The sequence below is a fragment of the Macaca nemestrina genome, chromosome 12 (assembly GCF_043159975.1).
Source record: "Macaca nemestrina isolate mMacNem1 chromosome 12, mMacNem.hap1, whole genome shotgun sequence".
Taxonomy (NCBI): domain Eukaryota; kingdom Metazoa; phylum Chordata; class Mammalia; order Primates; family Cercopithecidae; genus Macaca; species Macaca nemestrina.
The window spans coordinates 56,242,833-56,269,055 of record NC_092136.1 but is presented as its reverse complement, the minus strand read 5'-3'; the positions used below and the strand labels follow the sequence as shown (position 1 = coordinate 56,269,055).

The 26,223-nt window shown below is 42.3% G+C and overlaps 1 protein-coding gene and 1 non-coding gene across 5 annotated transcripts; both read left to right on the top strand.

Annotated features, from left to right (window-relative positions):
• The first annotated feature begins 6,558 nt into the window (after positions 1–6,558).
• LOC105488761 (WEE1 G2 checkpoint kinase) lies at positions 6,559–25,920 on the top strand. 4 transcript variants are annotated; one of them, XM_011753161.2, is made up of 13 exons: positions 6,559–7,404; positions 8,821–9,026; positions 9,163–9,226; positions 9,418–9,590; positions 10,071–10,192; positions 12,635–12,709; positions 14,408–14,554; positions 17,462–17,557; positions 17,646–17,731; positions 18,656–18,826; positions 18,918–19,063; positions 20,929–21,017; positions 25,692–25,920. In XM_011753161.2, exons 1-13 carry the CDS (start codon positions 6,829–6,831, stop codon positions 25,757–25,759), a joined length of 2,019 nt encoding a protein of 672 aa, XP_011751463.2. In that variant the 5' UTR covers positions 6,559–6,828; the 3' UTR covers positions 25,760–25,920. The 4 variants fall into 4 exon arrangements, with proteins under 4 accessions (XP_011751463.2, XP_070931214.1, XP_011751465.2 ...); XM_071075113.1 differs by lacking the exon at positions 25,692–25,920 and having other exon boundaries at positions 20,929–22,241; XM_011753163.2 differs by lacking the exon at positions 12,635–12,709 and having other exon boundaries at positions 6,561–7,404.
• Positions 10,942–11,044, top strand: LOC112427874 (small nucleolar RNA U13). The gene has a single exon (XR_003019634.1). It is a non-coding gene; the product is annotated as a small nucleolar RNA U13 (small nucleolar RNA).
• Positions 25,921–26,223: the final 303 nt, after the last annotated feature.

The window sequence follows — 26,223 nt, the reverse complement described above, 5'->3', positions numbered from 1 at the left end:
AATTATGAGTTTTTCTCAAACAACATTGCTATAATTGAAAGTATACTTGTAACTTTTTTTTTCCCCCCAACAGGGTGTTGCTCTGTTGCCTAGGCTAGAATGCAGTGATGTGATCACGGTTCACTGCAACCTCTACCTCCCAGGCCCAAGCAATCCTCCCACCTCAGCCTCCAGAATAGCTGGGACCACAGGCGCACGCCACCATGCCGGGCTAATTTTTTAAATTTTTTGTAGAGAGGGTGTCTCCCTATGTTGCCCAGGCTGGTCTCCAACTCCTGGGCTCAAGGAATCCTCCTATCTTGGCCTCCCAAAGTGCTGAGATTACAGGAGTGAGCCACCATGCCAAACCAGAAAGCACACTTATATTTATTGAACACTATTCGCAAGAGAGAATGCTAGTCTCACATTTAATAAACTGAACAATTGGCCGGGCGCGGTGGCTCACGCCTGTAATCCCAGCACTTTGGGAGGCCAAGGCGGGTGGATCATGAGGTCAGGAAATCGAGACCATCCTGGCTAACACAGTGAAACCCTATCTCTACTAAAAATACAAAACATTAGCCAGGCATGATGGTGGGCACCTGTAGTCCCAGCTACTCGGGAGGCTGAGGCAGGAGAATGGTGTGAACCCGGGAGGCGGTGCTCGCAGGGAGCCGAGATCGCACCACTGCACTCCAGCCTGGGCGACAGAGCGAGACTCCGTCTCAGAAAAACAAAAAACAAAACAAACAAACAAAAAAACTGAATAATTACGGAAGAATTGACTTTGACTGCACTGTACTCTCAGGGTGTGCTGATGAACATGTGGTGAAATGGTCAAATAATCACATCCATCAGAGATTATTAAGGCAAGTGACAAAGTAGAGAAATCTAATTTATACCTGGGAAGTCAAACAGGAGCAGTCTAGGAGTTCCCGCATTCTAGCCTGAGATTTGTATTCCTGAGGCCAATAGGCAGCTGGTAACAGAGCTGGGTTGAAATAAAGTGAGACTTGCTGCGAGAACAAGCAGAAGGGGAAAGGTAAAGATAACAAGGAAGATGAATAAAGTTGAACTCTTTAAGCATATTATTTGTCTTTTAAGTGAAAAACTGACATTTGACTAATGTGTCTTTTTTTAAAGTTAGAAATCTATCAGAGTAGGCTCTTTAGAGAAACTGATTACTTCTCCAGAACAAAGAGCATATTAATAGAAAAGATTCAGCTTTCGGTAATGGCTGACTAGTCTTAAGAAACATTCCTGAAGGCTTTGTATCACTGAGAAAAGTTGGTTCCTAGTTCTGAAGGATTTCATTCAAAGTGCAAGGCTCATGTTAATAGGAATATGCATGCATATTCATGTGCTATATGTGTTAAAAATACTTGAGAAGGTGACTTAGAAATCTCAGTTTTAAATCTTCAGGGCAAGAATCTTGCTTGTTTTGTTGCTAAGGAAGGTGAACCGGTTGAAAATAGTTTTAAAGCCCTTTATGTGCTAAGTCATGAGTCTAAGGAGGATAAACGGGTTAGGTTTGTTATCCCAGAAGCTAGAGGCAAGATTTTTACTCAGTTCTTACAACATTACCACAAGCATGTGGATTCTGCAAAAGTTGCCTAGCAACATTAGTTGGAAACAACATTGGTTGGAGAAAGGAACTGGAAATTTGAATTAGATATGGCCTGGGGCAGGCGGGTGTAACCCATCTCTCCAGTACAGTGTGTGCTGTACTCAGAGGAGCGTGAAATTTTAAAAATCAGAACAGTCACTTAAAATTTCAGTTAGGATGTTGCTACAGTTAAACCATAATATTGTGCCATGTTCTCAGCTTGAAGAGGCAGGGCCTGGGTTTTTCACATATTTTGGCACTTTTGTTTTAAAGATCACTGGATTTTCATTAAATTATTCCAGAAACATTTATTAAGCACTTTCTCAGGGGCCAAGGCACAGTGCTGGTTGCTGGAGCTCTGAAGACAAATACAGTTTGGACCCAGCCCTGAGCAGTATGAAAACTAGACAAGTAACAAAGTAAGAGTGTTACATAGTCTGTGCTGGGTGCGGTGGAAAGTCTGGAGTAGGGAATGGAGAGTCAGGAAAGGCTTCATAGAGGAAACGGCTCTAGCACTGAGTCTTGCTTTCAACTTAAAAAAAAAAAAAATCCTTCAGCCAGGTGCAGTGGCTCACACCTGTAATCCCAACACTTTGGGAGGCTGAGGTAGGTGGATCACTTGAGCTCAGGAGTTCAAGACCAGCCTGGGCAACATGGTGAGACCTGGTCTCTACAAAAAATACAAAAATTCACCAGGACTAGTGGCACTTGCCTGTAGTCTTGGCTACTCAAGAGGCTGAGGTGGGAGAATTGCTTGAGCCCAGAAGGGGAAGTTGCAGTGAGCCATGAAAGCACCACTGCACTCCAGCCTGGGCAACAGAGCAAACCCTTGTCTTCAGAAAAAAAAAAAAAATCCTTTCCCCTAGTCATTCTACACATTCATTGTGAGCTTACCTCTTCAATTTTGTGTGAGGACTTCAAAGTCCTGGGTCTGTGGACCAAGAACTCTTCCCTTCCCATCCACAACCCAAGCCCTTCTGCCTTAGCCTACTTCAAAGACCTCCCAGTTTAGGGAAGCAGACAGGTGGCAAAGTAGGAGTCGACAAAACAAAACAAAACATTGTTAAGAGTGTTTACGTTCAGGAAGGGGAACTGGGCTGGGAATTGAAGGGATAGGTGGGAGAATTTTGTACCATTTAAATTTTTGTTATTGGAGTGGGGAAAAACCATGGGGAAAAATATAAAGTGTGATGGCTGCTACCTGTACAATCTTGCATTAAATAGAGTAATAGAGTGGTGATCTCTGTTCAATTTTTTTTTTTTTTTTTTTTTTTCCTGAGAGAGTTCTGGCTCGGCTGCCTAGGCTGGAGTGCAGTGGCATAATCACGGCTCACTGCAGCCTTTGTCTCTCAGGCTCAAGCGATCCTCCCACTTCAGCCTCCTGAGTAGTTGGGACTACAGGCATATGCCACCACACCCAGCTAATTTTTAAAGTTTTAGTAGAGGTGAGATCTCACTGTGTTGCCTAGGCTGGTCTTGAACTCCTGGCCTCAAATGATCCTCCTGTCTTGACCTTCCAAAGTATTGGGATTGCGGGTGTGAACTACCACTCCCAGTTCAAAATCTTAAATAGGCAAACTTATCTGCAAATGTGCCAATTTAGGAAGCGAATAAACCAACAATTATTTAAATAAGGGCTCTTTTATCACTTACAAGGGAATGAGCACCTAATCCACATAAGAATACTGCAATAAACAAGGAATAGAAGGTCCCTACCCTAGGGGACCTTATTTTTCTAGAAGGAGATAGTAATAAACTAACAACATACTTTGAGATAGAAATAAGCCTGCTAAGGAAATAAAGCCAGATGTTGTGAAAGAGCAAAGGGTGAAGGAGGGGACGTGAGAACAGAGATACAGAATTCTTACATAGGAGGAGTTCAGGAGCATCAATCTAGTTGTGGAGAGGTATCTAAGGGGCTTTAAAGTCCCATTTACTTAGAAGCACACTATTTTCACATGCAGTTTACGTTACAGATTGATAAAAGTAGTGGTTCTCTATTTTTATTTATGCTTCATCTTAGAGAAAATGTCAATTATATCAAATAATTATATTTGTCATCAGGAGTGGCAGGAGGGGGCCCACAGCCTGGGCAACATGGTAGCTCATGCCTGTAACTCCCAGCACTTTGGGAGACAGAGACGGGTGGATTGCTTGAGCCCGTCTAGACCAGCCTGGGCAACATAGTGAAACACAGTCTCTACTAAAAATGCAAAATTAGCTGGGCGTGGTAGCACACATCATTAGTCCCAGCTATTTGGGAGGGTGAGGTAGGAGGATCTCTTGAGCCTGGGCAGGTCGAAGCTGCAGAGCCGTGATTGCACCACTGTACTCCACTTTGAGACAGGGTAGGTAGAGTGAGATCCTGTTTCAAAAAATAAAAATTTTAAAAAAAGGAGTGGCAGGAGGAGAAGTGTTGGAGGGAGGGTTCTGAAAATCACACCTTGGCTTTGGCCACTGTGGATCAGAGATTAACTCTCCTTATACAAGTCGAGAGTTCTTGTCCTCCAAGAGCTTAAAATTAAGTTTGCATGACCATATAAAAAACACATTTATACACCGGTTAGCAAATGTTGGGAGAAAAGACAGCTATTGATCCTTCACTGTGTCTTCAGTTGTGTGATCTCAGGAAATTCCCGATTTGACGTGTTAAGTACTACCATGTGTTTCATGAAAAATTCAGCTTGAGTTTATTTAGCCTTTGAAAAGCATTAGAACAACATATATGACAAAGTGTTAATATCCATAAAGGGGCCGGGCGCCTGTAATCCCAGCACTTTGGGAGGCCGAGGCGGGGGGATCACGAGGTCAGGAGATAGAGACCATCCTGGCTAACACGGTGAAACCCCGTCTCTACTAAAAATGCAAAAAATTAGCAGGGCGTGGTGGTGTGCGCCTGTAGTTCCAGCTACTCGGAGGCTGAGGCAGGAGAATGGCGTGAACCCAGGAGGCGGAGCTTGCAGTGAGCGGAGATCGCCCATTGCACTCCAGCCTGGGCAACAGAGCGAGATTCTGTCTCAAAAAAAAAAAAAAAAAAAAATCCATAACGGGCTAACAATAAGAAAAATAGGCAATAGAAATAAATGTAAATTATCATTAAACCCATGACAACTGTTCAACAATATGAATCAAAACAATAAAACCACATCAGCGAACATTAAATATCCACTGATGTCCAGAATTCACAGAGTGTGCTCTAATCCACTGCTGGTGAGAATGTATGGTGTTTCTGGAGGGCAGTTTGCCAGTTTATATCCTTTGACTGAGGAATTCTCACTCCAGGGAAGTAGCCAAAAGAATATTTTAAAAAGGCCAGGCGCCGTGGCTCACGCCTGTAATCCCAGCACTGTGGGAGACCAAGGCCGGGGGTGGGGGAGTGGGGGGGTGGGGGGGTGGGGGGGGTTGGGGGGGTGGGTGGTGGGATCACCTGACGTCAGGAGTTTGAGAGCACTCTGCCAACATGGTGAAACCCCGTCTCTACTAAAAATACAAAAATTAGCCGGGCCTGCTGTGTGCTTGTAATACCAGCTACCCGGGAGACTGAGGCAGGAGAATCGCTGGAACCCGGGAACCCGGGAGGTGGGGGCTGCAGTGAGCCGAGATCGCACCACTGCACTCCAGCCTGGGCGACAGAGCGAGACTTCGTGTCAGAAAACAAACAAACAAACAAAAAACCTGGAGAAGGAAGAATATACACCACGGGGTTATTTACAACAGAAAACTGGAAGAGGCCGGGAGGGGTGGCTCAAGTCTGTAATCCCAGCATTTTGGGAGGCTGAGGCGGGCGGATCACTTGAGATCAGGAGGTGGAGACCTGCCTGGCCAACATTGGGAAGTTCGTCTCTACTAAAAATACAAAAAGTAGCCAGGTGTGGTGGCAGCCGCCTGTAATCCCAGCTACTCGGGTGGCTGAGGCACGAAAATCGCTTGAACCCTAAAGGCGAGGTTGCAGGTTGCAGTGAGCCGAGATGTGCCACTGCACTCCAGCCTGGGTGACAGAGCAAGACCATGTCTCAGAAAAAAAAAAAGAAAACTGGAAGAAACGTGTAAGTGCATTAAGGGACGGATTAAATCAGTTTAACGAAGCACTAGGAAGATTTTTTTTAAAATTGCGTTTAAGTTTGCAGCGAGCCGGGCCAATCGGTTTTGCCAACGCATGCCCACGTGCTGGCGAACAAATGTAAACACGGAGATCGTGTGCTGGGCACTTGGTTTCATGGTGGGCGACTGTGCTGCTGTTCCTTTTGGCCGCGGACAAGGTCAGCTGCAGAGGTGGACCTCTGCTTGGGAGAGCTCTTCTCGCTGTGCAGACACCCGCCCCTAACAGCCACCCACCCGGGGAAATAATGGGGCTCGGAGGCCTCCTCCCAGCCAGTGTCCAGCCTAAGCACATCGGCTCCCGCAGTTCAGAAAGGTCCTGAGGCCTGAGTCACCATTTCCGGCTCAGACCTCCACCCGAAACGTGGATACCCACTGCCACGCCCACTACGCCTCAGTGGCTTGCCCCAAGCGACGAGCGGCAAGAAGCGGCCTCCGGGGACAGCGGCCGAAGGCCATTCGGTCCCTGGCTCTTCTCAGCTCGAAGAGACCGAGAGGTGCTGCTCGGCCGCCTGCCCCTCTTCAGATCCCCCAGCACGGGAGGAGCAGCGACCAGGCTGCGTCCACGCCGGCTTTCGGGTCGGCTTCGGCAAGTCCAGCTCTCTTTTGCCCCTCCCAGAAGGCCGCCTCGGGTCCCGGGCCCAGCCCCGTCCGGGCGGTGTTCCAGCCACCCCGGGCTAGCTCATAGGCCCGGAACACTACAGCCAGCCCAGATTTGGCTGGCGCCGAGCCGGGGGCGGAGCCAGCGGGTTCCCGCCAAAATCGCGTAGCTGGTCCTTCCCCCGCGGGCTACGTCGCGCCCTCCTTTTTTTTTCAAACCCGGAGCTGGACGGGGATTGGTGGACTGGGCACTCACGTGGTTAACGGTCGCGGGAAGCCGCGGAGCCCGAACCTGAGACTGGACCTGAGGAGACCTCAGCCTCGGTGCTCGGGCCGCCCCGCCTCTGCCGGACAGTCCGCGCCGCCGCTGCCGCCACCGTCCGCAGCCCGAGCGCCCCGGAGCCGCAGGCCGCCGCCGCGCAGAGACGCCGCGACTGCGACTAGGCGCGCCCAGCCGCACGTGGCGGACCCGCCCCCTGGTCTGCCGTGTCCTGGACCCCGTGGGTCTCCGCTCTCCGGTCCTCGGCCGGGTCCCCCGGGCCGCGATGAGCTTTCTGAGCCGGCAGCAGCCGCCGCCGCCCCGTCGCGCCGGGGCGGCCTGCACCTTGCGGCAGAAGCTGATCTTCTCGCCCTGCAGCGACTGTGAGGAGGAAGAGGAAGAAGAGGAGGAGGAGGGCAGCGGCCACAGCACCGGGGAGGACTCGGCCTTTCAAGAGCCCGACTCGCCGCTGCCGCCCGCGCGGAGCCCCACGGAGCCCGGGCCCGAGCGCCGCCTCTCGCCCGGGCAGGCCCCCGGGAGCCCCGGCGAGCTGGAGGAGGACCTGTTGCTGCCCGGCCCCTGCCCGGGCGCGGACGAGGCGGGCGGCGGGGCGGAGGGCGACTCGTGGGAGGAGGAGGGCTTCGGCTCCTCGTCGCCGGTCAAGTCGCCGGCGGCCCCCTACTTTCTGGGCAGCTCCTTCTCGCCGGTGCGCTGCGGCGGCCCGGGGGATGCGTCGCCGCGGGGCTGCGGGGCGCGCCGGGCGGGCGAAGGCCGCTGCTCGCCGCGTCCGGACCACCCGGGCACCCCGCCGCACAAGACCTTCCGCAAGCTGCGGCTCTTCGACACCCCGCACACGCCCAAGGTGAGAGCGGCGGGCGCGGGCACCCAGCGGCCGGGACCCCGGGCCCGCGCCGACCCAGCCTTTTAAAAAGGCCGCGGCGCCGGAGCCCAGCGCCGCTGCCTGGGTTCGGTTACATAACCGGCCGGCTGCACCCCCGCTCGCTTTCCTGCGCCGCCCCCCAAAGTTGGCAGCCCTTGTTTTTGGCCCTGTCCCGAGGTTGTCCGTTGAGATTATGTAACTGAACAATGGGCCTCGTCTGGAACTTTTTCATCTTACAAAGGGGCCGATCGGCCCGTCCAGGTGGCCGAGGATTTGCCGCCTGTTGAGTCCGGGCCGCCCCGAGCGTCAGCCTGGAGTGCGGCACCGATAACGCGGTTTGCGAGGATGCTGGAGGGTACTGGCTCGGCCACCTGACACCTCCCGAGCCATATGGTGCCTTTTAAACGCGGTGATCGGGCCTGTAATTTGGGCGGCGCAGGCAGAAGGAGTTAAAAAAAAAATTGTCCTGCGCTGATCGTGTCGTGTCGTGTGGCGTTGATGGGGGGAAAGTCTGGGGCATGCAGGGAGACTGCGCTTGGACTTGGGAGTAAAGGCTGGCCTTCCAAGCATTTGCAGTCCTAGAAACTCATCCGTAAGTCCAGATAGCGCTGAAGCCTCTTTCTGGACAAGGTCTTGGCCTAGCCTTTGTTTATATCGTTGGGTTTGTAGTGCCCAGAGTTTGGCCGGCCTCCGTGCGATTAGGAACATCCTACTGTTGATAAGGTATCTTAAAGAAGGAGGTGTTCAGCACCTGTGTTTTGAATGGCCTTCCAGTACTCTGCAGATTACCACTTATAAAACTGCGGATTTTAAAGCTGATACTTCCAGAGATTAAGACAAGCCTCGCATTTGTAAGATTAATATGGAAAATGCACCTTTTAAAGTGAATTTGTTTTGTTTTCAATGTACCGTTTGTCATCAGCCTCAGGAATATGTGTGCTTTTGAGCTTTACGGTTTATTGGCCGACTTGCTCAAGGCAAAATCCCACTGGAAGTGAGGGGAGGAGTCCAGTGAAGGTGGTTATCCAAGCCCTATTTAGATGGGGGAGGGGAGCTTTTATGGGGCTCTCGGACTGCTTTCTATTTTTGGATGAGTTCAAATAATTTGTTAACTTTTAGCCACTAGAATGAACTTAGTTTTAGGCAGCATTCATTTTCTTTTTAGGGTTAGAGGCAGATTTTACTTGGCTATTTTTTTTCCAGAAAAGGTAGTTAATACCCAGCTTCAGTCTTCCTAAATTAGCCACAATTTATTTTGCTCGAACTCTAACAAAGACTTGTGTGTCGCTTTGACCTACGCATTCAGCCATACGAATAAGGCTTGTTGAAGGTTAGGTTGAGAAGGCTGAGGATAGGACTTGGATCCTAAAAATTGTATTTGTATTTTTCCTTCCCTAGAGTTTGCTCTCCAAAGCTCGAGGAATTGATTCCAGCTCTGTGAAGCTCCGGGGTAGTTCTCTCTTCATGGATACAGAAAAATCAGGAAAAAGGGAATTTGATGTGCGACAGACTCCTCAAGTGAATATTAATCCTTTTACTCCGGATTCTTTGTTGCTTCATTCCTCAGGACAGTGTCGTCGTAGAAAGAGAACATATTGGAATGAGTAAGTCGTTTATTTAACAATTTGGTTATCCAAATAACCTAAGATTGGTTTGGTATACTTATAAAAATTTAGTTTCTGTTAAATGGCGTGGATGTATCTGTCAGATATATTGATAGAAAAATACATATTTTTTCAGTTCCTTTGGTGAAGACATGGAAGCCAGTGATTATGAGCTTGAAGATGAAACAAGACCTGCTAAGGTAAATAGCTTTTTATTTTTTTTTTGAAATTTACCTTTCTACCACTTAAAGTATGCTATGAATATGTTAAATAAGTATTTATACATAAGGTAGAATGGTTTTTAAATTTCACACATAGCCCTATCACCATAGCAAAAAATAATTGTTTTCGTATATTTGTATTACATATATGGAAACACTTTTTATTACAGAGAATTACAATTACTGAAAGCAATATGAAGTCCCGGTATACAACAGAATTTCATGAGCTAGAGAAAATTGGCTCTGGAGAATTTGGTTCTGTATTTAAGTGTGTGAAGAGGCTGGATGGATGCATTTATGCCATTAAGCGATCAAAAAAGCCATTGGCCGGCTCTGTTGATGAGTATGTATTAAACATTTTGTCTTTTGCTCTTTTGTCCCCTATGGTGTTACTAACATTAAGGTTTCAGCTGATCAAACACTGAATTCCATCTCTAACTTTGGAAGTTGTAATGATTTAATCAGGTCTTTTTCACTTAGTACCATCAGTTCTTATTGGACTTGTTGAATAATATGAGTAGTCTGATTTGGAACCTAACTTAAATTTCTTATTTCTAGTCAGCATCCATGAATTCACAGTAAAATGGAGTTTATTCTTACCTGAGTCCTCGGGCAAGCAACATTTCTTCTTTCTGATAAATCTTTAGTGGAATCTGCCTTTGGAAAAATCTCTTACAAGTCTAAACCCCTTCTCTCTTAAGCAAGTTGCTTTTTAGCATAACAATAGATACAAAAGTTTATTGTATGAAGTTTCAGATAAATTAATTCAGTTTAAGCTTGAGTGAAAATTATTTACCATTCTATTAATCTCAAATTCTCCTAGGCAGAATGCTTTGAGAGAAGTATATGCTCATGCAGTGCTTGGACAGCATTCTCATGTAGTTCGATATTTCTCTGCGTGGGCAGAAGATGATCACATGCTTATACAGAATGAATATTGTAATGGTGAGTGATGTAATGGTTTTCTTGTGAGTTTGAGAAAATGAACACCGAGGAAGTATTTATGGTTATCTAAAATCTTGCTCTATTTCTGTCACTTTTATCTTTTATAAATTTAAAGATCAGAGGCCTAACAAATTTCAAGTACAAGATTAAAAACCTTGTCCCTTCTGAAGCACCTAGTACATACCCAGTAGTAGAACTTTGCGTACTATTTATGTGCTTATCACTCCAACTGAACTTTTTGAGAAGACAATGGCCTCGCCACATATACTTTGGTGTCCTTAGTACCTAGCATAGTGTGTGGAGCATGTAGTATTATGAAATGTTATGTTGAATAGATTCTTCTGTGTCTAGTCTTTTATTTCCTTTTCATGTGGTGTGGTGCTAAAACTGATGTTTGTTAGTCAGTGAGTCTCCATTGATCTAAATTCAGCTGTTTCTTTAAGCGTTCTGTAGTCCTGGTGTCCAACCTAGTCTACCACTAGAATCCACTAACACTTTTATTATGTTACATTATTTTAGTTCTCTAGCTTGTCTTCTCTGCCTTCTCTCCCCCAAGGATGAAACAAACAGGCATGTATGGATTCAACTTTGGATGTCTCTGTATAGCTTTCAGTTTCAGTAAGTCCTTCAAGGGCCGACTTACGTCTGTCCTTTTCTATTAAAAACCTTTACCAAAGTCTTGGTCAGAATTCTGGTTCTTATGGACGTCTGTCATTATTATACACCAAATCTTTTATAGATTATTTCTCAACATTTTGTAGTTATAAGCATGATGATTGGGTTTTCATACTCAAGTGTGAAATGTGCCTCCCTCTAACCTTGTTACAACATCAGCACATTACCAGTCTGAAATGAAAAATATCTATAGATTGTTTCTGTTTCTGTATATCTTTTGTGAATATAGAGAATTTAGAGTTTAGTGAACAGTTGAGAGGAGATAACAAAGATTTATTTTTGTTGATTCTTTTTATTCCTTAAATAAACAAGACCAGTTATCTCATAACTTGTAAATAAATAAGTGGTGTAGGTATGGATTCAGGTCCCCCATATTTAAAAACAGTGAACAAAACAGAAGTAAAAGATCCATTTTTCAAACCTGATTCCTCGTTAAGTTATTTAATAAAGTTCTCCACACTTGAAAGAACTTGAGTGTCTAGTATACAGCATTGCTGCTAGTTTTTTTCACACAGCTCTTGAGATGTTTCTATTCATACCATCAAAATATTTATGTAACTATCACAACCTTATGGATTATTCTATTTCTTAACCTTTATTTTTCAGATATTGCATTTGACCTAGAACAACTTGACCATAATGTCATGTCCATTCCATATTTGCTAGACACCATCTCTTTTCAGTTTCCTTTTTTCTCTTTCTCACCTTGTTGATGTGAATAGTTCTCTTAACAGAATAGTTCATTAGTAGTCCAGGAATGGCAAATATGTAGCAACCTACCAGTACATGGTTGTGTAAATCAGATGATTTTGAGAAAACTTACTTGAGCCTGGGAGATAGGGAAGAGTGACTAGTCTTGCTATCCTCTCAGATTACAAAAACCTTGACCTGTAATAATGTTAGATTATAAATAATCTATTGAAAATAAGTTTTTATTTTATTTATTATTTTGTTTTGAGACAGAGCCTTGCTCTGTCACCTAGGCTGGAGTGCAGAGCAATCTCTGCTCACTGCAACCTCACCTCTGGGGTTCAAGTGATTCTCCTGTCTCAGCCTCCCGAGTAGCTGGGATTACAGACACGTGCCACCATGCCCAGCTAATTTTTGTATTTTTAGTAGAGACCGGGTTTCAACATGTTGATCAGGTTAGTCTTGAACCCTGACCTCGTGATCCGCCTGCCTCAGCCTTTTAAAGCAATATAAGACTCTTGAAGAAAATAAGTAGTCCTGCGTGAAACAGGACTGCCTCTTTGTGTGGCTGTTTGTCCTAGTTAGATAAAAGAAAATAAGACTATCTGGATGCATTTGTGATCTCTTCCTTTTGTTTCCTGTGTCCACCATTCCTCTTTCCACATAAAGCTTTGAATATACTAATAGGGCTCATCTTCACATCTTTTCCACAGTTTCACAGGAAAATGATTCTGTTATTTGTACATGAGTAACTGATTCCCTTTATTGCGATTTAATTTCCTTATTATCTTATTCACTTACATTATAAGCCTTTTGTCTTGGTTTGGTGATAGACTGGAATTAACCTGTATAAACAAGTGTAGAAAAATGTTGATGGATAGGGAAATAGAACCTGAAATGTCAGAACCTGTTTTACTCTCGTCACCTTTCTTGCCCTTCTAGCAATAAAAGAAGAAATTGGCACAGCTAAGGTTGCTGAATCTGCTAAAAAAAGAATTAGCCATATTCTTTCTAGCAAATTTGATCTAGGACTTTGCCTGTCTTGGCTGACAGTGTTATTGGTTTGCTCTCTTCTAGAGCACTCTTTTCCCCCCCTCAGTTCAAGATTTGTACAAGTAAGGAGAACATACTCAAGACTAAGATACCGAGATGGTAATTTATTTTTATTTTAAAAACACGTTTGACATTATATTATTCAGTCTTATTTAAATTGTAGGACCTCCTTTTCTGACTAATACATCATTGACCTTCCTAATTTTATTACCCGGATCTGATTTTTTTATTCCTAAGACTTAAACAGAAGATGTTTAAAACAATTCCTCATTGCCTTTGAGATAAAATATAAACTTTAAAAGTTTGAAAAAATATAAACAAATTAACTGATTGATTTAACTAATTCTATAAAAGCAGGTTAATAGTCTCATTCACAGTAAGAGTAGTATAAATTAATAAATTAAAACTATACTAAAATACTGACTTTTTACCTATAACATTTATAGACTTGTCAAGGGTATGGGGAAACAGGTATTCTCATGCATTGACAGTGGGCATATATATTGGTACAGCCTTCTCGATGGAGAAATGTGTATGTGTAAAACATACAATCTCCATATATTACAAACGTGCATACCCTTTAACCCAGCAATTTGGCTTCTAGGTGATATACTAAATGTATGTGAAATGACCAATGTACAAGGTTATTTATTAGGCCATAGTATGTAATAGCAAAGACTTGGAAATAATTTTAAAATGTCCATCAAATGGGGGACTGATAAATGCATTTCTTTTTTTTTTTTTTTTTTTTTTGAGACTGAGTCTCACTCTGTCGCCCATGCTGGAGTGCAGTGGCCTGATAGCAGCTTACTGCAACCTCTGCCTCCCAGGTTCAAGCATTTCTCCTAACTTAGTCTTCTGAGTAGCTGGGATTACAGGTGCGTGCCACTGCGCCCGGCTAATTTTTGTATTTTTATTAGAGACGGGGTTTTGCCATGTTGGCGTGGATGGTCATGACCTCTTGATCATGACTTGTGATCGAACCCTGACCTTGTGATCCGCCCGCCTCAGCCTCACAGAGTGCTGGGATTACAGGTGTGAGCCACTGTGCCCAGCTGATAAATGCATTTCTATTCAATTGTACAATGGAATTCTATACAGACAAGAAGAAATGGGTTGTCTTTGTATATTGGTATAGAAGGATCTTTAAGATAATAAACATATGCCATTATTTATGCAAAAAGTTGAAAAGAATACGTAGACCTGAGCTGGGTGTGGTGGCAATGCCTGTAGTCCCAGCTTCTTGGGAGTCTGAAGCAGGGAATTTGAATTTGGGTTTGGGAATTCTAGGCTGTAGTGCACTATGCCGATCTAAGTTGAGCATCAGTATGGTGGCCTCTGTGGAGTGGGTCACCACCAGGTTGCCTAAAAAGGAGTAAACTGGCTTAGGTCGGAAACAGCACAAGTCAAAACTCCTGTGCTGATAAGTAGTGGGATCAAGCCTGTGAATAGCTATGCATTCCAGCTGGGCAACATAAATAGACTCTGTCTCTTATAAATTAAAACAAACAAAAAAACAAAAAACCCTGATAATACTGGTTTACTCTGGGAAAGAAACAGGTGGGTTGCTGAGGTGTATGATTGAGAGAGAGACTTTACATTTTATTTTGTACCCATGCAGATGTATTACCTATTGAAAAAATAAAATTTTGATTTCACAAGCAGGTTGAAGGGAGAAGGTCCTATAAAATAACACTTTCTTGGTTGAGATTGGTTGGTTGAGACTCATTCAGTAAAGATGGAAGAAAGAAAATATTTCAGAAAGAAGAAAATGCTAATATTTTCTATTTTTGTCAGGTGGAAGTTTAGCTGATGCTATAAGTGAAAACTACAGAATCATGAGTTACTTTAAAGAAGCAGAGTTGAAGGATCTCCTTTTACAAGTTGGCCGAGGCTTGAGGTATATTCATTCAATGTCTTTGGTTCACATGGATATAAAACCTAGTAAGTATTGCAGATCTTCTGACCTGTGTTCTTTGGGGTTATAGAGAACAAATTACTTCATTATGACAACATTGAAAAAATACGTATCTTATGTTTTCTCATTGTTAGTTTTAAAAGGCCTTGGATCCACTTACCAATATTGTTTTATGATTTCTGTTTATCTCTTCCCTTGTTAACCCCCAAAATTTGAGATGATAAACTTTTTTGGCCTCCAGGCCGGAATGCAGTGGCACCATCTCCACTCACTGCAACCTCCCCATCCCATGCTCAAGTAGTCATCCCACCTCAGTCTTCCGAGTAGCCGTGCTACAGCCATGTGCCACCATGCCCAGCTAATTTTTTGTATTTTTAGTAGAGACGGGGGTTTCACCATGTTGGCTAGGCTGGTCTCAAACTCCTGACCTCGTGATTTGCCCACCGTGGCCTCCCAAAGTGCTAAGATTACAGGCGTAAGCCACCGTGCCTGGCATGTGTTTTATTTTCAAAAGAGAAAAATATCTTTGGACTTAAGGCAGTAAATGTGAATTCTTAAGGAATAGCTGTATTCATATAAAGTGTTAGACAAATATAATAGACCCTTATATAAAAGTTGAAAATATGAAGGGATGTGAAGTTTAAAAATCTTCAGATTTAGGCCAGGCACAGTGACTGACACCTGTAATCCCAGCACTCTGGGAGACCGAGGTAGGTGGATCACGAGGCAGGAGTTCGAGACCAGCCTGGACAATGTGGTGAAACCCCGTCTCTACTAAAATTACAAAAATTAGCCGGGTGTGGTGGTACGTGCCTATAGTCCCAGTTACTCGGGAGGCTGAGGCAGAAGAATCGCTTGAACCCAGGAGGCGGAGGTTGCATTGAGCAGAGATCGCGCCATTGCACTCCAGCCTAGGCGACAAAGCGAGACTCTGTCTCAAAAAAAAATTGGCCTGCGTAGTGGCTCACACCTGTAATCCCAGCACTTTGGAAGGCTGAGGCGGGCGGATTACCTAAGCTCAGGAGTTCGCCACCAGTGTAGACAACACAGTGAAACCCCATCTCTACTAAAACACAAAAAATTAGCTGGGCATGGTGGCAGGTGCCTGTAGTCCCAGCTACTCTAGAGGCTGAGGCAGGAGAATTGCTTGAACCCGGAAGGCAGAAGTTGCAGTGAGCTAAGATCACACCACTGCACTCCAGCCTAGGCGACAGAGCGAGACTGTCTCAAAAAAAAAAAAAAAAAAAAACTTCAAATTTACAAATACCATCATAAAATAAGTTGTCCTATGAAGAAAGTAAAACTGTATAGATGACTCCAGTAAATGTAACATAAATTTAATACTATATATTTTTGTGTATGTGTGCGTGTGTGTATATATATATATATATATATTTTTTTTTTTTTTTTTTGAGACGGAGTCTGGCTCTGTCGCCCGGGCTGGAGTGCAGTGGCCGGATCTCAGCTCAATGCAAGCTCCGCCTCCCAGGTTTACGCCATTCTCCTGCCTCAGCCTCCCGAGTAGCCGGGACTACAGGCGCCCGCCACCGCGCCCGGCTAGTTTTTTGTATTTTTTAGTGGAGACGGGGTTTCACCATGTTAGCCAGGATGGTCTCGATCTCCTGACCTCGTGATCCGCCCGTCTCGGCCTCCCAAAGTGCTGGGATTACAGGCTTGAGCCACCGCGCCCGGCCTAATTTTTGTATTTTTAATAGAGACGGGGTTTTGTCATGCTGTCCATGCTAGTCTTGAACCTCTGACCTCAAGTGATCCACCCACCTTGGCCTCCCAAAGTGCTGGGATTACAGGTGTGAGCCACCACTCCCGGCCTTATTTTTCAAAGATAGTCTCACTCTGTTGCCCAGGCTAGAATGCAGTGGTGCAATTATAGCTCACTGCAGCTTTGAATTCCTTGGCTCGAATGAACTTCCTGCCTCAGACTCACAAGTAGTTGGGACTACAGGCGTGCACCACCATTCCCAGCTGTTTTTATTTTTTCTTTTTCTTTTTTTAGAGACCAGGGTCTCACTATCTTGCCCAGGCTGGTCTCAAATTCTAAGTCTTAGGCAATCCTTCTGCCTCAGCCTCTCAAAGCACTGGGATTACAGTCTTGAGCCACCATACCTGGCCAATACTATACTGATAAAACTATTAAAATCTGCCACTAAAACCTCATGTTAGTCATGATCTTACCTGAATTTGAAGAAAAAGGTAATGTGTATACAGTAGGAAATAGTGAATCACAAAGCCATATTGCAAGGTAGATGCTGTATGGTCAGCCAGACTCACTGGCTAAATGACTCATTCGGCTCACACCAGCCTTATAGCACTACATTAAAATTTGGGCTTTCACAGAATTTCACAAATTACTGATATTACCTTTTTTGCTGAAGAGTAATGTGCAGAAGACAAGGGCCTCATCCAGTTTAAAGTGTTTAGGATCAGTGATAGGCTGGAACATATATTCCCAGAGGCCCAGAGTGGTGGCTCATGCCTGTAATCCCAGCACTTTGGGAGGCTGAGGCTGGAGGATCACTTGAGGCCAGGAGTTTGATCAGCCTGGCCAACATAGCAAACCCCCATCTCTACTAAAAATATCAAAGTTAGCTAGATGTGGTGGCATGTGCCTGTGGTCCCAGCTACTCAGGAGGTTGAAGCATGAGAATTGCTTGAACCTTGTTGCAGTGAGCCAAGATCATGCCACTGCACTCCAGCATGGGCAACAGAGCAAGACTGTCTCAAAAAAAAAAAATTCCCAGCAAATATAACCCTGGTCTCTATCCCCTGAGATGCTTATTCCATGGGTTTGGGCTAGAACTTGAGAATCGGCATTTTAAAGAGTATTCTTGATGATTTTGGAATATGATCTTGTTTATGAACTCTGGCTTTATTATTAATTGTTAGTTTGGCTTACATAATTAACTGTTTGACAGGTAATATTTTCATATCTCGAACCTCAATCCCAAATGCTGCCTCTGAAGAAGGAGACGAAGATGATTGGGCATCCAACAAAGTTATATTTAAAATAGGTAAGAAAGGTAACCAGATTATTACCTTAAAATAAAGAGAAGGCTGTTTTGTTTTTGCTCTTCACTGTATTTTTTTCAATACTTCCAGGTGATCTTGGACATGTAACAAGGATCTCCAGTCCACAAGTTGAAGAGGGTGATAGTCGTTTTCTTGCAAATGAAGTTTTACAGGAGGTAATTTTTCTTCTCCCTTAATCATAGTTTGCTTTGTAACACTTAGCAGTTGATAGAATAATATAAATTCAGATATACTAAACTTTTAAGTTTAACTAATAGAAGGGAAATACAATCTAAACCATCATCTGAGGGCATTTAGTTAGCAAAAAGTCATGAAGGCAAAGATTTATAATGGAGTTGTGGTAAAAAATATGTTCTCATACACCACTGGTGGAACCTTAAAATGGCATATCCTTTTTGGAAATCAGAGTATTAGTATTGCATTAATATTTAAAAATCATGTACCCATTGACTCATAATTTTTACTTCTAGGAGTTTTTCCTATGGACATATTCATATACAAACACAAGTTGAGAACAATGTAAATAAGTGTTTACCAATAAGAGAATGATTAAGTAAATTATGGCACATAGTTTTTAGTATGGCATATAGTTTCAAAAGAGTGTAACAAAGTATTTCTTGATAAAAATTTTGAATGAAAATAGAATAAGTAGAAAAATTTAAAGTGTAATTGTCTGATCCCATTGTTCTTTGTAAATATGTGTGTATATATATGTTTGATTTATCACGTATATGTGTATTTGTAACTTGTCAATGTGTTTCTACGTGTTTTGTGTTTGCATATGAATCCCTAGAGGTAGAGGGGTTTCTTTTGAGAGTTGAATTGAGCTGTTGACAAAGAAGAGGCATTTACTTTATATATGTGTGTGCATTTTCCCCCAAGAGTGTATATTACTTTGTAATTTAAAAAATAAACCTCCCCAAATTTAGCAGTTTATTCTCTGAATAGGTCCCAAACTTAAATGTGATATTAGACATTTTGATTAAGTCTTATTTTTCACCTAAGTCATCTTTGAGGTGTAATCTTGTTTTATTTTGACCATGTTTACATTCCTTAAAAAAATTGTTTTAATTTTACAGAATTACACCCATCTACCAAAAGCAGATATTTTTGCGCTTGCCCTCACAGTGGTATGTGCTGCTGGTGCTGAACCTCTTCCTAGAAATGGAGATCAATGGCATGAAATCAGACAGGGTAGATTACCTCGGATACCGCAAGTGCTTTCCCAAGAATTTACAGAGTTGCTAAAAGTGAGCATTTTATATATGAGGCCCTTTATTGACATGGTTCTATGTTTTATTAAATGCATGTCTGTACGTTAATTTTACTTTTCTTTTTAAGGTTATGATTCATCCAGACCCAGAGAGAAGACCTTCAGCAATGGCACTGGTAAAGCATTCAGTATTGCTGTCTGCTTCTAGAAAGAGTGCAGAACAATTACGAATAGAATTGAATGCGGAAAAATTCAAAAACTCACTTTTACAAAAGTAAGTGAAGGTTTTATGTTTTCTTTTTACTTTTTCATTCGTTTTGATTCTCAAATTTTAATGAGAGATGATTTAAGCTTTCTGTCAACCAAGGGTGTGGTGGTTTTTTGTGTTTTTTGTTTTTTGAGACAGGATCTCACTTTGCCAGGCTGAAGTGCACTGGTGCTATCATGAGTCATTGCAACCTCCACCTCCTGGGCTCAAGCTGTCTTCCTATCTCAGCCTCCTGAGTAGCTGAGCCACAGATGCGTGCCACAACACCCAGCTAATTTTTATATTTTTGTAGAGATGGGGTTTTGCCATGTTGCCCAGGCTGGTCTTGAACTCCTTTGGCTCAAGCCATCCACCTGCCTTGGCCTCCCAAAGTGCTGAGATTATAGGAGTGAGCCACCTCACCCGGCTCCAGTAGTTCTATATGTTGTTATACAGTGAAAGCCTGGGGACTTCTGCCATAAATTAGTATTTTACCTATTAAATTTGTGTTGTTTCTAAACTTTAAAATTATGAACTTTAAAAATGTTGAGACTAACATATATTTGCAAGTGGTGATAGTCCCCAAGCCATAAATGGTAGTAAAAGCTAAGTGAGCCGATACCAATGTTTTCTTCCCAGATTGTCACCAAAAATTAATATTGTCTTTAAAACATTCTATTATTTTATGAAAGGATGAAATTAATGTCAATTTGGTTAGTAGATGATTCTTATACATATGTTTTTAATTTCTGGCTAAATCTTTTTATCCTGAATGAAGATTCTCATATTTGACTTCATGACTGGATATTTTCGAAAAACTGGTTGCAATGGTAAAGGTTATTAAAGAGAATATTAGAGAATATTAAGTTACCACAGATCACATTTCTAATTTTTTGATTTATTGCAACCATTTTGCTTTTAACCTAATAAAACTGACTTGAAAAGGTTATGTTAAGTATTAAGATTTAATATTTAAATTTTAAAAAGTGGGCCGGGCACGGTGGCTCAACCTGTAATCCCAGCACTTTGGGAGGCCGAGATGGGCGGATCACGAGGTCAGGAGATCGAGACCATCCTGGCTAACACGGTGAAACCCCGTCTCTACTAAAAAAATATTAAAAATTAGGCGGGCACCTGTAGTCCCAGCTACTCTGGAGGCTGAGGCAGCGTAAACCTGGGAGGCGGAGCTTGCAGTGAGCTGAGATCCAGCCACTGCACTCCAGCCCGGGCAACAGAGCAAGTCTCCGTCTCAAAAAAAAAAAAAAAAAAATTCAAAAAGTGTATATTAAGAGGTTTACTTGCCACTAGTTTGATATCCATCATAGTTCATACAAATAGGAAATAAAGTGTTCCTTTCATCTCTGTTATGTAAGGATAGATTCACAATATAAATTGGAGTTTTTGAAATTATTACTTATTTTTAATTTTTTTTTACTGGGGATAGGTTTGTCTGGAAATTATTTATTATTATTTATTTAAAAAGATGGGGTCTCGCTCTGTCACCCAGGCTGGAGTGCAGTGGCACTATCATAGCTCACTGCAGCCTCAAACTCCTGGGCTCAAGCAATCTTCCAACCTCAGCTTCCCGAGTAGCTGAGACTACAGGCATGAGTCACCACATCCAGCTCAAATTATTTTATAAGAACCAAAGTCATTACTAGCATCTTTACTACTTGTTTTCAAGTATATGTGATATTTTAATTCAAAAAGCACAAAATAATTTCATAAATTTAAGTTGTTTTGATAGAAGCTTCAGTTTCATGTTTTATTTTTCAATTATGTCTTACAATAATGATGGCATGCAAATATCTCCCAATCGACAATATAGTTTGTGTTTAGTTTTTTAGGGTCTCTTCCTAAGAGTAATACCTTGTTGTCTATTTTTATGTCAGAGAACTCAAGAAAGCACAGATGGCAAAAGCTGCAGCTGAGGAAAGAGCACTCTTCACTGACCGGATGGCCACTAGGTCCACCACCCAGAGTAATAGAACATCTCGACTTATTGGAAAGAAAATGAACCGCTCTGTCAGCCTTACTATATACTGAGCTACTCATTTCCCACCTCCCCCTGAACACTGTGACAAGAGGAAGCTAGGTTGAAATCACTGATAGAATCCAGTTTGCAATTACTTTCTCGATTGGTGTCAGTAGTTTTACTGATTAGGACTTTTATTGTGAATTACAGTTGAAAGCTGTATTTTGACCATTGCTATGTCAGGCTTTCATCTAATCTTACCAGTCTGTCTTCTGTAGGATGTGTCACTGTTGGATGTTACACCAGCCTTTCCAGGGTTAACCACTGTGGTGGTGTGCTGCTTATAGTTTGCTGTTGCATTGTAATAAAAGGTGTCTTTCCCTGTAGTGACCTGTAAAAAGTACTGAAGGGCTTTGTTACAGACATACTCTCCCTTTGAAAAGGGACATGCTAAAAGACTCGTTACTACTCAGCCTTCAATGTACCTTTGTGTCCATCTTGTATTTTTTTAAATTGTGAATTAGACTTGTATATCCCACTGGGAGCACTTTGTAGGCATTGCATGAACCATGGGATGATGATTCTGTGGAAGTATTGCCTTGTGAATTTGCTGCTATTTTAGTTTTGTCTTTGCTGTAAACTTGTAGCATTAAACAATCATTGTTGTTAATAGGTCTTCTTTTTGAAACAATTATGTGAAATGTATAGCTGCTTTTGATGAAAAGCAGCTATTTGCCTTTTTTTTTTTTCCTTTGAACTTTGAAGCTAGTGCATTGGAAAAATGCACCCTTTCCCCCCTTTGGAATGCTGTATTAATGTAGTATAATAATTACTGGTTTTGTAACTTGTTCTGGTAATGTCCTTCCCTGACTCTTTTAAAATGTCTCCCCTCAAGTTTTGTACTTGATTGTATTATTAGTCTGTTTTTAAATGTTTTGCCCGGTTTCTCTTCAATATTTGTGTATATAAACTGATCTTCGTGATATTGTATATAGCTGTTTGAAATGCCAGAATGACTTCTGACATTCCAAGTTTTTCACAAAATATATTTTATCTGTGATTAGCCATTTGACTAATAATACTGGCTAACAGATGTTGAAAAAAATTGTCTATTGTTTGTTTTCTTACTAATTTTGGTCTAAAACATGTTTGCACTTGTCTTTGACTTGTGTTTTATTAACATTGATTGGCATATTAAAAGTCACTCTGAGCTTACCTTAATTGTCTAAATCCTTGTGATGCCTGTTTTCTAATATTTTATCTCTATTATCACTATACTATAAAATGTATAGTGTGTATAATGTACTATTATAAAAGCAGAGGGCACATTTTTATTGAATATGGAATTTTGTGGTGGGCTTTAGAACAAAGCTACATTTTGCCATTGAAAAATTTACCCATCAACTTTGAATATATTTTGTCATAAATGTTTAGTATTTTTATATCACATTGCATGTTGTGCATGTGACTTGCTAGAAATGTAGCATGATGTAATTTAAAATATCTTCAGATTATTAAGTAATACGATTCACAGAAGAAAACTTTGGGGAGGTTTTGTTTTTGTTTTTGAGACAGAGTCTCACTGTATTACCTAGGCTGGAGTGCAGTGGCATGATCTCTGCTCACTGCAACCTCCACCTCCTGGGATCAAGCGATTCTCCTGCCTCAGCCTCCCGAGTAGCTGGGACTACAGGCACGCACCACCACACCCAGCTAATTTTTTGTATTTTTATTAGAGATGGAGTTTCACCATGTTGGCCAGGCTGTTCTCGAACTCCTGACCTCAGGTTATCTGCCTGCTTTGGCCTCCCAAAGTGCTGGGATTATAGGTGCCTGGCCCCTAAAGTGGGGAGGGCTTTAATTCTCACTAAACTAGGCTGGGTTTTAAGATTTGAGGCGAGGTGTCTTGGCTCATGCCTGTAATACCCACCACTTTGGGAGGCCAAGGCAGGAGGATTGCTTGGGGCCAGGAGTTCGAGACCAACCTGGGCAACACAGTGAGACCCTATCTCTACAAAAAACAAAAGAATTGAGTGCAAATTGAAGTGATAGTGTTATTTCTATGGTATCTTTTTCTGATGTTGATTAGAATCAGAGATGGGGACTCATTGTTGCTTAGGCTGGTCTTGAGCCCCTGAGCCCAAGAGATCCTCCTGCCTCTGGAGTAACTGGGACTATGAGTGTGTGTAATCATGCCCAACCTCTGCCATAAATACTTCTAACAAACTTGATTATATTAGCTTTCTAGTCTATGGTATCTTAAAATTTAGAGGTGTGAGATGAATTGGTGCAGACAGAAGAATTAGATATAAAAGCTGGTGAGTATGTGTGATAAGACCTAAAAAGCTACAGGAACTGGAGCATGCAACTCACACCTTTTAGTAGCTACTGATGACAAAGCTATAAAAAGATCACGATAATTGGGCTGGGTGCTGTGGCTTGCACCTATAAAATAAGCTACGATGCTGCCATTGCATTCCAGCCTGGGTTACAGAGTGAGAACCTGTGTCCTAAAATATATATAATTGGTGTTAATTTATGATCATTTTAAGTCACTAAGGTGTATTTTTCCAGTGCACTAGCTTCAAAGAAACATTCAGGTGTTTTTCATCAATATTTGCAGTAAAATTTTCACATAAGAATATTGGATTAAGAAGGAAAACTGATATTTGGTGTTCAAAGAGGGAATTCTTAGGCCATCTAAAAGCTGATATGAGAGTTAGACTCATATTTAACCTAAAGGTACTTTTGTTGAGTGCTATGTGCTGACTATATAGTAGACCAAAGACCAGTAAGAATTAGTTTTTGCCCACTAGGATATCAGGAAAAAATAGAAGAGACTTTTGTAAATATATAATGACAATAAAATGTAATAAATGCTAATGCTGGAGGGATTGTGCAAGGTAGAATGAAGGTTCGAAAGACTATACATATCTTATGAAGATACTGGTGGTAGATTGGAGAATAGATCCAGGGAATTATGTTCAGACTAGTTTCAAGATTATTGTATAGTAATGACTATACAAGAAAGGAGGGCCTGAACTAGGACCTTGCTGTGGATAGAAAATAAGTGGATAGGGATTTTCTTTGAACAGTTTGAAACTTTGAACAGTTTTTGTTTGTTGCTAAGATTGAAGCATTGAAGGTTTTTTCAGAACACTTAACTAAAATGCAGGGGTATGTTACTGTTTGAGACAGGTATTCGCCATCGATAAAACTTTTCTTTTTTGGAAAGCTGACTTTGGTAAGGTAGAAAATTTTTAAGTATTGACTATGCAGTTGGGTAGGAGGTATTACATACTGTGATTGACTGCAAATTGAAACTGTTGCCTTAACTTTATCCTGCCAAGAATACAAGAGCAGTAGGCTTTAATTAATGAACTAATGTATTTTGAAGAGTCCATTATTAAGCTTTGATTTTCACTACACTTTGTTCTGGAAGTCAAGAAACTATGGTATTTTTTTGAGGCCAGGCACAGTGGCTCAAGCCTGTAATCCCAGCACTTTGGGAGGCCAAGGTGGGCGGATCATGAGGTCAGGAGTTCAAGACCAGCCTGGCCAAGATGGTGAAACTCCATCTCTACTAAAACTACTAAAATTAGCCGGGTGTGGTGGCAGTGCCTGTAATCCCAGCTACTTGGGATGCTGAGGCAGAGAATTGCTTGAACCCCGGAGGTGGAGGTTGCAGTGAGCCAAGATCATGCCACTGCACTCCAGCCTGGGCAACAGAGCGAGACTCCTTCTCAAAAAAAAAAAAAAAAGCAGGGCATGGTGGCTCACGCCTGTAATCCCAGCACTTTGGGAGGCCGAGGTGGGCGGATCACCTGAGTTCAGGAGTTTGAGACCAGCCTGACCCACATGGAGAAACCCTGTCTCTACTGAAAATACAAAATTAGCCGGGCATGGTGACCCATGCCTGTAATCCCAGCTACTCGGGAGACTGAGGCAGGAGAATTGCTTGAACCCAGGACGGGGAGGTTGCGGTGAGCCGAGATTGCGCCATTGCATTCCAGCCTGGGCAACGAGAGTGAAACTCCGTCTCAAGAAAAGAAACTATGGCATTTTTTTAAAAGTTCATAACAGCTAGGTTTAATGCTAACTGTCCTGGGCTCCAGGCTTGTCTCCCAATTCTTAAGCAGCAGCATCCTGACAATAGAGTAGTTTTCCTTCTTCCCCAATCTTTACAAAGCATCTCACTGACTTTGACCAACAGAGCAAATAAGCTGTTGCATTTTTTTTCTAAGTTGGCTTGCTACAGAATTTGTTGCATTCTTAAGGTATCTTTATTTGTGAAATTTGCAAAGGCCAATTAAAGCCTTAATACAAGGAGGATAGACCAAAAAAGAATTTTGTAAGTGTTTTGGATATCATGTATATCTTAAGTGAAGCCTGGAACTAGGAATTTGGAGGAAACTGCCTCATTCAGTATTTTTGAAGGTATTTATATAACTGTAAAAAGCATCACTGAAACTGACACTGCAGAGTAAGTGAATCTAGAAATTTCTCTTGCAAACTGATACTATTGCTGGACATTTCTTGGAAGCTCAGCAAAGTAGATGTTTATAAAAATGGAAGAATAAGACATCATTGAAACTGTCCCTCTCCCAACATTTAACATTCAAACACTTTTGAAAGGCATTCATCTGAACATCACTGAACTGTCTTTTTTCTTTGTGGCAGATGACCCTAATTTTCAATGCAAATTCAAAGGTCTCTGGAGTAAGGAAAAATATCTATGTATGCCCTAGGAAGATCCACCAGGAAAAGATGGCATGTTGTGTCCAAACTTCATTAAACTAAGAGGCAAAGAAACTTCAGCCAGTCCAGTCCATGAAGAAAAATACCTCAAAGGAACATTTACATCACAGTTCACATTGTTTAGTTTTATATGGTTAATAAACATTTTGAAGAGCATATATTTGTTCTGATTTTTGACATAGTTATGGTATGAAACAGGTTTCCAGGCCTGGAATTCCAATTTATGCTTACTAATTCATTATGCCAATGGGAAATACAGTTTTTTTGTTTGTTTGTTTTGTTTTTGAGACGGAGTCTCACTCTGTTGCCCAGGCTGCAGTGCAGTGGCACAATCTTGGCTCACCACAACCTCCGCCTGCCAGGTTCAAGCGATTCTCCTGCCTCAGCCTCCCAAGTAGCTGGGACTACAGGCACCCGCCATCATGCCTGGCTAATTTTTTGTATTTTTAGTAGA